General features: G+C 39.3%; 1 protein-coding gene across 3 annotated transcripts in view; it reads left to right on the forward strand.

The window, feature by feature from the left end:
- The window catches only part of CNTN4 (contactin 4), a 961,173-nt gene that overhangs the window by 808,060 nt on the left and 140,673 nt on the right, over positions 1 to 12,440 (forward strand). For all 3 annotated transcript variants that reach the window (XM_045992257.1, XM_045992258.1, XM_045992259.1), the window contains 2 exons: positions 1,025 to 1,161; positions 4,382 to 4,511. In XM_045992257.1, the coding sequence (XP_045848213.1) occupies positions 1,025 to 1,161; positions 4,382 to 4,511 (267 nt within the window). The remainder of the gene's footprint in view (positions 1 to 1,024; positions 1,162 to 4,381; positions 4,512 to 12,440) is intronic.

The following is a 12,440-nucleotide window of genomic DNA, read 5'->3' on the forward strand; positions in this document are numbered from 1 at the left end:
TGGGAGTGGTATTGGGCAGTGTGCGATGTGGGATTTAAGTGCTGTTTTTGAATTCCTGTTAGACTGTGGGCAAGACTTGATTTCCTAAGAAAGTTTCAGTAAAAATCAGGACTCATTCAGCGATTAGGAATCCTGGAGCCATACTTTTGTGTATAACATTCTATCAATATGAAATAAGTCAATAATAAACAATGATGTAGTCGAGAAGGAGAAAGAAGTTACACAATTATCTATATAATGTTTAGGAGTAAAGTATATTTAGGGACAGACTAAGCTGCTGTAACAGAGAGACCCAAAAATACAGTGGCTTAAAAAAAGAAGTTTATTTCTTTTCCACATATTTCCCCCAAAATCAGCTGGTGGGTGTGAGTGGGGCTGCTTTGCTCTACCAGGTCATTCAAAGTCCAAGAATGGGTAGCCAGCATTTTTATCCTATGTAGCTTTTCTCTCTGAGCCTAAGGCTGTTGCAACTGTCCCTTTTCCCCCCATCATTGGTATGAGACAATGAGAGTCCAGGACAAATATCTTTCAGTGAACTAACCTGGAAGTTGCTTTCATGACTTTTACACAGGTACCTTTAGCTTGAACATAGTCACATGGTTACCTCTAACTGCAGAGAAATCTGGGAAATGTAGTGTGTATCTAGGAAAACGTGAGCCTAGCCAAAAATGGTGGGACAGTATGGAATATTTCTCCCACAAAAAAAGGAAAAAAAGAAAAGAATAGATGCTTGGGGGAGAGGGACAGTTAATTTTGCCATATGGCAGTGCTAGTTTTATTTTCTGCCTTTCGCAATTTAAAGACCAGCCACATGGGCTGCAAAAACAGGACTTTCCAAGTTGGACATAGAGTGGGTTGTCTTCTAAAAGTACCCCCTGAACTCTTCTCCAGTCTTGTAATTTGCAAAACATCTGGAAACGTAATTTTATTATAAACCTACTTCTATCTCTTGATTGCATGTGATAAAAATAGATTCAACATACACTGAATATACATATTTTCTTTGCTTTCTGAACTGTTATAGCTCAACCTAATTGGATTCAAAAAATAAATGATATACATGTGGCCATAGAAGAAAATGTCTTTTGGGAATGTAAAGCAAATGGAAGGCCCAAACCTACATACAGGTGGCTAAAAAATGGTGAACCTCTATTAACTCGGGTAAGCCAACTGATGATAATTGTGTCTTGCTACTGACTATAATGTTTACTGTGGCCTCGTTGTTACGAAAGCAGGAAAATGATGAGTTTTATTTCTAAAATTATAAACAATCAAATATTATTAATAGTGGACAAAGTGGAAGTGAATGCAACGGATACATAGAAACTACATAAATCCAGTTCTTCAGCCTTGTTTAATTAAGCTTCTGTATAGAACCTTTGGTTTTCACCAGTTAACATCTTTGGCTATACAATTAGTAAGTTATGCAGCAAGTCTGAACCATGTAATTGTGCTAAGATACAAATTTGTGTATGTTCCAGGTAAGAGAGAATAAGACCTCTCAGCATACAAATGCTCATCTCAATGTGGTTTTGTTATTCTCTTCTGCCTATGGAGATTTCTGGACAATGTGATGTCCAATACGATCACCCTCAAAACACCCACCCTGCCTCCAGACATGTACTAATGACCTATGCAATTGTAAGATTAACATCTGCCATGCGACAGAAATAGAACAAAAACAAAAAGTGATCCCTGGGGCTGTAGGCACCAGAAAGTAGGCCTGAGGACAGGCAGTGGTACCTGAGAGCTCAGGCTTAAAAAAATATATGGTCTTTGGAGACAGGATACAGTATCTTTGCAGTAAAGACTTACGGTGTGGATCTTCCCCACCTGCTGCTATCCAGTAAAAGAAGCAGTCAAACCTATTACCTGCCTGGCATAACAGGACACTGTGGTACACGAGAGGTGGGAACTCCTGGGCTCTGACTCCCGCTGCCTCTAGGATGAGAGCTGCAGTGATTTGAGTATCCTCACAGATCAGGACCTCAGAGAATCCTTGAGTAGATCTGTTTCTAGACTGGTGGCCCAGGGGATTAGGTAGAGGAGCCACAAAACTGTGAACAGGAATAAAACAAAGAAAAATAACTCTTTTTCGTTAATAAGCCTGCAAACCAATATTCCAAAACATAAGCAAAAATTTATTTTTTAGAAAGATAACCAACTATAGAATATTCTAATAAAGCAAAAGGAATGAGTCTGTTTCGGGTGCTGAAAGAGTTGCATGAAGTAATCCTGTCCATGAAAATAAAAAGATATTTTGGAGAGATAAACAGACAGACTTTTTAAAAGAATAAAATGGAAATTTTAGAAATACATAACCACGGAAATAAAAACCATGCAGACTGTTTTGTGAGGGGACGTAATAGGTTAAAATAATATGTTTAAAGGATTTGGAAGGTGTACTTCTCAAACATTTAACAAGTGCTAACTGATCTTGCCGCTTTAAGCTCATTGTCTCATCTGATATTCACAAGGAAACTTATGAGGTATGTGCTATTGCTATGCCCAGTTTACAGACAAGGAAACACCTGTCTAAGATCACATCCATCCTTAGTAAGAATGGAGCCAGCCTCCAAATATTAAATGTCTGCTGGATTCAGAACTGGCAAAGTTTGCCAGAATAAGATTTTCAGAATTGGTTATATGGAAGATAAGATCTTAAGGAAGAGGGGTGTGGAGGAGAGGATATGACATAAAGGGAAGAAAAATTCAAATGCTCTTTGAAATCCTGAAGGAGTCACTCTCCATCTTTGAGAATGTTTTCTAAAAACAGACCCTGAAGCAGAGCTTTGTGTTCAGGAAGTAAGCTGGGAAAGCTCTCAGAGCTTAACCTGTGGAGTCAGAGAAGCCAGACTAGGCAGAGGTTAAACGGTGGTGCGGTTCCAACAGAGGCCTTCAGAGGGCGCACTGGAGCAGAAAGTCCTTAAGCCGTTCCCACATTGCCCCAAAGGGAGGCCTGCCTTTGTACCCCATGCACTGAGGAGTCATTGAATTTGGGAAGTTCTTTCAGTTAAGAGCACTTCCCAGAGAGAGAGAGAAAGAAAGACGCAGCAATGAGCAGTCATCAGACTTACCAGAGAGAACAAGTGCCTTGGTTCTGAAAGAGAATCTGGAAGGTACTACAGAATCTGCTATGAGAGGGGACATTGACATAATACAGAAATGCCCTGTGAGGGAGCAGATCCTGACAAAGAGCTTGGAATGAAGCAAGGGGGAGGATAAGGAGGACCTTAGAATGAGGAACAATTGCATCCAATTTAATTTTCTTGTTGTATTTTCCTACTGAACTCAAATGTTCACTGAAATTTGACATTTTCCTCAGGCCCCAAGTTGAGAGCCAGTTTTTCATACTCAGATTTCCTCCATCACAGGCAACCCAGTGAAAAGTGCCTGCTGTGAGCAATGGTGGGTCATCAGTGCACACAAAGCAGAAAGGGGGCTGTTGCCCTGTCACATACTCCTCTCCTGTCCCTGGAAGGGCTCCTGCTGATTCCATGATTCTCCCAATTATAAAAGCCAAACTCAAACCACTACAGTGTAGAGTAGATAATAGGCATTTTCTCCCTATTATTTAATGTGAGGGAACATGGATATCTAGATTTGATCAACGCCTAGTAAGGTGCCCGCCCAGCTAAATCACAACCCTACGGCAAATAGAAAACCAGTACGTCTTTATTTTATTTCTTTTAAATGGCAGGTTCCTGGGGAGAAGGAGATCCTTTCTGGGACTTAGGAAAATTGATAATTCAAGTTATATATCCTCAGGCTGACAAATGAAAGAAAATAGTCTTTTGTTTAATACACTAATTTCTTTCTTCCAACTGACCACCAAAAGATGGTGCCACTGACAGCAACAGTGAAGGAACCTTAAATTATTAATACCTACTTTTTTTTTAGTAAACCTGAACCAATGTGAAATTTTTTTTTCTGCTTCTCCAAGAAGATTATAATTCTATTAACCTTCAAAGTATTGTCTGCTCATAATCTGAATGTTTTAATACTCTAAACAGTAAATTTGGTTGTATTCCCCACCCCACCCCACCCCCAGTTCGCACAAAGCCTCGGAGTAAGACTTTTAAATTTCAATTTCAAATTTCTTTAGAGGCGATATTAATCTGAATGGTTTCATTATTGAATCAATGAGAACTCCAGAGTCCACAATTTGAATTCCATTTACCAACTGACGTACAAGGTTGTTCCATTTAGCGTCTGACCTGCCACAAATTTACTTGACAGATAAATAGATCATGTTATGTAAATTGCTTATATGATGGCTATTTTCTTCTCATTAAGCCCCTTTGATATAACATGTAGCAAAATTGCCTTAAGGTCTCTGTTGTAGAAGGTCATTGTTTTGTGTTCCTCTTTTCTTTCACAGGATAGAATTCTAATTGAGCAAGGAACTCTCAACATAACCATAGTGAATCTCTCAGATGCTGGCATGTATCAGTGTGTGGCAGAGAATAAACACGGAGTTATCTTTTCCAACGCAGAGCTTAGTGTTATAGGTGAGTCTTTATACTGAAAAGAAAAAAAAAATAGGTCACTAAACTAACATGTGTTTTGCTAAGCATATTGTTCAATCCCACCCCTCAAAAGGGGTAAAGATACTGCTCAAGAAAATGTAATGCATTCTGCAAGCAATACAACCACTTTCTAAATCAGCCTCTACTGATGCTTACAGTGGGTAACACTGTTCTCTCAGCATCCATGTTTATTCCTCTGTCAGCCACTCTTCTAAAGTGAGCGGTTTCTGAAATGCTGTGGAGCCTTACTATCATGCTGATTGGGTACAAACTCCTGCTTGGAAGGACGAAGAGTTGACTTGCTTTGGAAAATTCCTTTGAACAGCTGGCAGAGTGCATCTTGTTCTTCCACATCGGAATTTTCCAGAGTATACAGAAGTGGTCTGCCTCTCCAGCTGTCTCTTTCACCATGTGACCCCTTTTCCTCTGCTATTCAGCTATAGTGACTTTTTTGTTCTGCATATTTACCACTCACCATCCTCTCCTCCTCCAGGGGCCACTGGAACATACTGTTCCTTCTCCTTGGAATGATTTTCCTTTCCTTCTTCATTTCATCAACTCCTTCCCTTTCTCCATCTCCAAGTTCCATTGCTGCTTCCTCAGAAAGTCACAGTTAGTTCCGTGCCTCACTCAACTTTGCCTCTTACAGATTTTTATATTGCCTCTTAATTATCCTCTATAACAGATACCACAGTTGCATTTTGCATTTGTTGATGTGATTTTTTGGGTTTCTTTTTTTTTTTTTTCTCCCATTGCACATTAACTTCCCATGGTATCAAGGACATATTTGGTTTACTTCTTTTATTCTCAGGACTTACTATAATAGTGAAGCACATAATATGCACTCAGTAAATATTCAATGATCAGTGTAGGAATGGATGAATGAATGTATTAAATGATAAAAGAGTTAAGAGACCGCTTATAAAAATGAATTATTTGCAGTGCCTGGGTGGATCAGTGGGTTAAGTATCCAACTCTTGATTTCGGCTTACATTGAGATCTTGGGGTCATGTGATGGAGCCCCAAATCCAACTCTGTGCTTAGCATGGAGTCTGCTTGAGAGTCTCTCTCTCGCTCTCCCTCTGCCCCTCTCCTCTTTCATGAACATACACACACACACACTCTGTCTCTCTCTCTCAAATAAATAAATAAATAAATATTTTTTAAAAATAAAAACAAATTAGGAGTAAAGTAAATAAATAATTGAAAGTATAAGCTAAGTGAAATGGCAAACCTATTGTCATTTAAAAAAAAATAATAAGTCCAGGCTATCAATTTGCTTGTGTACCATTAAAAAAAAAAAATCTTGACTCTGAATTCAGAATTTATCTAAAGTGCCTAAGTAGTAGTTTTTAGGGAGAGCATAATAGAAAGATTATGAATAAGAGAAAAACAGAACACAAAGGGAGCTGATTCCGTAAATCCTGATGATTTTCCCAGTTTAAAGTCTTGACTTTTTCTTCTGCAAGGCACTTTTTGATGCCTAGCATGTAGAGCTTACATGTATAAGAAGATGCTGCCAAGATAAATGTACTTCTTCCCTGTGCAAATTTAAAAAGGAAGGGAAAACTTCATGACTTTTCTTCTCACCAAGTTCTTTAGCTTGAGCCAACATCCCAAAAAAGACAAGAATATGTGAGAGCTCATGGCCCTACAGCCTGTTTCAAATAGACTAAAGAGCATTCTGTGTTCCTAGAATAATCATGAACTTGTCTTGGCCCTACTATAAGTCTGACCTTTTTGGAAGCCTAAGCACATGTACCTCTCACTCTATAAACTCTATAATTCCAACTTTTTCTGGGATAAGTACGATGGTTTCATCCTGCCCCAGTTAGATCTGATTATTTGTTGTTGTAATTGACTCTTCTGGAGCAAAACTGAGCGTGATAGGTTACTTAAGATTTTCTGCAAAAAGAAGTGTTTTCTGTTAAACTGTATGTCAACTAGTTAGAAGAGCTAAAACTGAGGATGTATATAATCTAATGAATGAATCACATTGTCCTAAAACCCTCTAAGTGAGTGCTTACCAATTTACAACTCTTGGAACCCCATTATAATTTTTAAAGATTCTAAAAAAGAGAAAAGAAAAGAAAAAGATTCAGTAGGTCCCTTTGTTAAAATAAGAAAATTTGATAATAACAAATGACTGTAAACCTGGGATATGATTATGGGGTAACGAGAAAGAATAACTGAAGTCCCAAAAGCAGAGCTAGAAGTGAGAAAGTGTATCAAATGATTTTTATCTAGAGCACCTACCCACAGCTGAAAATAGCAGTGTATATGAGATGTATGTAAATGTATGTATATACTCTTACTTGTGGAGAGAATATAATAGCTTAAAATAACTCCTCCCACAGCCTTCTCTGAAACCCTGTCTCCTCCCCCTGCTTGGGGTTCAAGGCCTATGAGTTGGGAATCACTGTTCCTCTTTTACAGAGTTTTATTTCAAATCATTCCCAACTGGCACTAATTCCAAATGAATTCTTGATCTGAGTCCTTTCTTAAGTGCCCTAAGGTCAGCAAGCCAGAGCAGTGAAGATAAGAAGAAAACGCCTGAGAAATTACTTAACCATTCTATTTCAACTATGTTGAATATGAGAACAATAAGGCATGTCAGTAAAGGATACAGGCCAAACTGTAGTAAAAATAGTAAGGCTTCCAGGAATTCAGGAAAGAGAGTTTGGCTAATGGACTGGGCTGGGCAGCTAAGCCTTGAACAGTGATTTATATTTGGACAGACAGAAAAGAGGACTAGGAATATTCCAGATCAGAGTGAGATGGCCTTAACAAAGGCTCAAAGTTATAAAACATCTGGACAGTTCCTGGCACATAGAGAATCCTGAATGACTTTAAAAATTTTAATTCAAATATATAAAGGGTATGTGCAAAGTTTAAAATAGATGGGAAAATTAATTGAGAACCAATTTTTAGAGAATCTTGAATAACAAATTTAGAAGGTCCTTCTTTAATGTCCCGTTTCACTTCCAAAAAAATCATATTAAATACTCTAAGTGAATTGAAAGGACAGTTAAGTGTTGAATGAGTAAATCCCTGGAGTTCATTTTAAGTGAATGAGGGAGAAGACATTTCACTATTTAAAAACACACGTAAATTAATATTGGTTCACTTGGATAAGCTATAATACAATTGTATTCCACAAATCACTTTGTTTCTTTTTTTTTTTTTTTAAAGATTTTATTTATTTATTTGACAGAGAGAAATCACAACAAGGCAGAGAGGCAGGCAGAGAGAGAGAGAGAGGGAAGCAGGCTCCCTGCTGAGCAGAGAGCCGGATGTGGGACTCGATCCCAGGACCCTGAGATCATGACCTGAGCCTAAGGCAGCGGCTTAACCCACTGAGCCACCCAGGCGCCCCAATCACTTTGTTTCTTAAAGAACAGTAATAGTTTGACTCTTTGGGATCAGATAATTGATTTGTTTTTACCTTTCTAAGAACCATGGTGAATTTGAATTGATTAAAGAAACACAATGAAAATAAGATAGTTTATTATCAGGAAGAAAAAAAAATAAGAATGTTGCTTCCAACCATTGATCAAATACCAGAATCCCCAAATGATAGAGAGGAGATTCCCTTTCATGCTAGGTAATAACATTCTCATGAATAAGAGATGGTTAGGAAGCATATTTTTAAGAGGCTTTTTCCCATGGTCTTATTTTATGTGTTCTAAGTATTTAATGTGTATGTAACATATCTATACTTAATGGATTGAAACTGTTAAATAATTAAGTAGGTGCTCAGTGATTTACTCACTGGCTAGGAGAATAACGTAGACTTTTACCTTGAGGTCAGTCTATTAGAGTAGGCTTGGTTTTGAGTACATCAAATAGAACTGTCCTTGCTTGTGACTGACCTATCACCATTGATAGCTTAGTGTTCCTCAAGGCATCTGTGCCCAGGCTTTTTCTCCTATCTTAACCTACATTGTGGAAGAGGTTGACTGTGTGATGTACTCCTACAGCACTCCTGGGAGGCTGTACAATTCTCTGGGTGATACCATCATTCCATCCTTCTCTCCCACTCATGAAAATGTGTTGGAATTAGGGTAAATAGAGTCTAATAATCATGGGGAACTTGGATCTTCTATATAACCTAATTTTTTAAAAAAGTGTCTTGTTGGTAAAAATTTTAATTTTCTACTGCAGCATTTCTATTCATCTTTAGTATTGGTGTCCCCTCAGATGATCATTGGTGATGGGGACTGCTGGTTGAATCACCAACCTTGAGATATTCTTTGATGTTCCAATTAGAATAGTTCTGCTGTATATATAATCATAAGGTAAAGACAGAGCACAACTAAGGCCCCAAAAGCAGAAGCAGGGATTAAGGTACCTCTGAGCCATTATAGGAGTATTCTCTAAGGAAAAGCCTATAAAAGAAAGCAGGATAGGGAAGGGGCCATTACGGAGCTGAGCAAGATCATGGTCTAGCCCATATCTCATCCTAGAGGGGGGTATCCAGATCATAACTGTGTCTCAGAGTTATTCCCACCTGAAGCAAGGAACATAGACTTTTCTAAAATCTCTGTTTATCAGTCCATCTTTGGGCTGCCCCTTAGGTGGTTGTAGTAGCAGTGGGTGTTGGGGTGGTGATGTGGGTGCAGATGAAGCAAAACCTCCCAATTTCCCAGGGAAGAGGGCAGCTGGAGGTGGTAAGCAGCCAACACTCAGAGCAGGTAGGGCCAGAAAAAAAAATGTGTGTGAGGGTGCCAACAGCATTCTTACAGAGGACAAGTACTTGTACCAGACAGGCAAGGTACTTTGTTACTTTGTCCAGTTTACCTGGATCGTGATGGGGGGATGTATGACTAGTTTACTAGACTAAGTTTGATTTTGAAATGGGAGGAACTAAAAAAAAAAAAAAAAAGAAAGAAATGGGAGGAACTATCCCGAAGACCAAGTAAGTCTTTTGTCTATGACCTGACTTTACCAGGACTGTATAATGGAACAGAAATAGCTTCTGCCCTGAGGAGTTTCTGTCTTTTGCTTCTGTGTTGTGAGGATTCTCCTGGCCCATGTGGTAGAGGACATCTGACCCTGGAAGGACGCTCAAATACCATTAAGGAACTGATGGTCCAATTAAAGTGAGGTGCAGGCTTAAGCAATTATTTGGTTAATTTGGCATTTATCCAGATGATTGGCTCTCAAATGAGGAAAACATTAAGGCTAAACTAAAAGTTATTTCACAGGGGCTTTCACAAGTGCTCATCTGCATCTCAGTCTGATTTCTCAACTGCCTCGTTGAGCCAGATTACAAAATAATCAAACGTGCTGAGTGTGATCAGCATCCAGTGAGAGGACAAGGGCCTTTCTTACTCTGATATAGTCATCTAGGCAGAAGCTTTACTAAAATTGTCCTGAAAAAGGAAAGCTATGCTTGGATCCCAAAATCCAATTTGATATATTTTTTAAAGATTTTATTTACTTATTAGTGAGAGAGAAAGAGACAGAGAGAGACGAGTGAGAGAGAGAACAGGAGCAGAGTAAGGGGCAGAAGGAAAAGCAGACTCCCTCCTGAGCAGGGAGCCCAATGCGGGCATGATCCTAGGACTCTAGGATCAGGACCTGAACTGAAGGCAGGCACTTAACCACCTAGGCGCCCCTCACTTTGATATTTTTAACAAGGCACTAGGCCTTCCTTTATCCGTAAGATGAGTAAGCCATTATTCAGTTTACTGCCAAAACTAAGAAATCCCATGTGAAAGCTTTTTTAAAGCCTAGAAGTGTTTGTAGCAAAACCAGAAGTGTTTTGTTGTTGTTAACTAGTATCCGTATTAAAATCTCGTAGAAAGCCTCCAAATCACCGGCAAACTCCATTTCTGCGATTCTCAGATTTTGCTGATGACAGTCATTTGGGGAGGTTTTCAATATTCCTGATGCCTTACCATCTTCCATATCAACTAATTCAGTCTCTGGGCCTGGGACCCAGGTGCGAATCCAGTGAACAGCATGGTTTGGGAACTATTGCTCTAACTGATCAGATCAGAAGGCCATTGTTTTTTGAAGATATTCTCAACCTTAACCATGCACCAGAATCACCCAGAGGACTTGTTCAAACACAGATTACTGAGTCCTACCCCCAGAATTTCTGATATAGTAGCTGGGGTGGGGCCTGGAGAGCTGCATTTCAAAAAAATTCCTGGAAGATGCTGATGCTGAGGGTCCATGATCACACTTTTGAAAACTGTGATCCTAAAACAGGAAATTTATCCCAGGTTGTGTGCGAGTGTGTCTGTGTGTGTTTAAGTTGAATACAGTCTACCTAGCAAATCTTCGGATTTGGATCAAGACTCTGAATCTGAAATCCTCCTGTAGAAGAGAAGTATCAGGAATCAGACCTTCTCACCATGGCTGAAGGGCCCATTTCACCAAGATGGTGAGTAGGATTAGGCATACAGAGAGGTCTCACAGACTGCCATCTGAGGACTGGGCTAAGATGTTGGTTGGCATGGCTCTGGTGGCTTAAAGCCAACTGAAGGAGGCGTGCCTGGCTGGCTCATTCAGTAGAGCACATGACTCTTGATCTCCAGATTGTAAGTTCAGGCCCTATGTTGGACATAGAGTTTACTTTTAAAAAGCCAACTGAAGGGAGACACTGAAATCTGAGGGGTAAGTACTATGATAATTTCTTACATGAGTTCACCGAAGGAAATGTCTTCATTGAGCTAGAATTTAAAATGTAATTCAGGAATGCACCCCAAGGTATCACTGAGCAGTGATACCATTTACTATCCTACAACTAAAATGTCCCAGGCTTCTGTAAAACTACTGTGAAGGATTACTCATTCACAAGTCTACAGTTTTTTTGTTTTTTGGGTTTTCTTGGGCTGGGAGGAGGGGCAGTAGAGAGAGGGGAAAACTTAAGCAGTCCACACCCACTGTGGGCCCTGATCCAGGGCCTGATTTCATGACCCTGAGTTCATGACCTGAGCTGAAATCAAGAGTCAGGAATTGGTGCGGCATGCCTGGGTGGTTAAGTGTCTGCCTTCAGTTCAGGGCATGATCCCAGGGTCTAGGATCAAGTCCCACATCAGGCTCCCTGCTCAGCGGGGAGTATGATTCTCCCTCTCCCTCTCCTCCTGCCCCTTTTGCTACTTGTGCATTCTCTCTCGCTCTCAAATAAATAAAATATCCTTTAAAAAACAAAACAAAACAAAAAAAATGAGTTGGTAGCTTAACCAACTGAGCCACCCCCAGAAGCACCCCCAGAAGTCCACCATTCTTTACCTGAAGAGATATCCAATAAATTCTCTCACATTGTAAAATGAAGAAGAAAATTTGAAAGTTTTAGCAAACTTACATGTTTCCTTTTACCCACCAGTGAGAAATAAGCTTTTTCCTACTGCATACCATATTGATATGTCTGCTTTGGCTTCCAAAACTTCACTCTATTGTACCAAATCTAGTAAGATTGTTTCCTGCCTTTCCAATATTTGATTTTCGCCATCTTCTAAAAGCATATGTTACTTTTTATCTTTTACGATTATCTACACAAGTCTTTCTGATAGTCAATCAATCAATAAATGAAATGAAGTAATTATTTTTTCCCTTCTACCTCTTTCTAGCAAGAAACAGATTGTATTTTGGTAGTCCAGAATATATTAGAATTGCCATTCAAGAAGATTTAACTGATTTTCAAACTTTCATGCATGTATACATTACTTAGGGATCTTGTTAAATTTAGATTCTAATTTCAAGTCCTACAAAGAGCCTGAGATTCTGCATTTAATAAGCTCCCAGATGATTACCAATGCTGCTACCCTGGGGGTCACATCTTCAGTGGCAAAAACTATAAAAATGTAAATTCTCAGGTCCTTCTCCTGGTAGGTAGAGTTCAGGAGTGTATATATACACTTAATAAGCTCCTCTAGGTGATTCCTGTGATCGGTTCAC

The sequence above is a fragment of the Meles meles genome, chromosome 20, assembly GCF_922984935.1.
Source record: "Meles meles chromosome 20, mMelMel3.1 paternal haplotype, whole genome shotgun sequence".
Classification (NCBI taxonomy): domain Eukaryota; kingdom Metazoa; phylum Chordata; class Mammalia; order Carnivora; family Mustelidae; genus Meles; species Meles meles.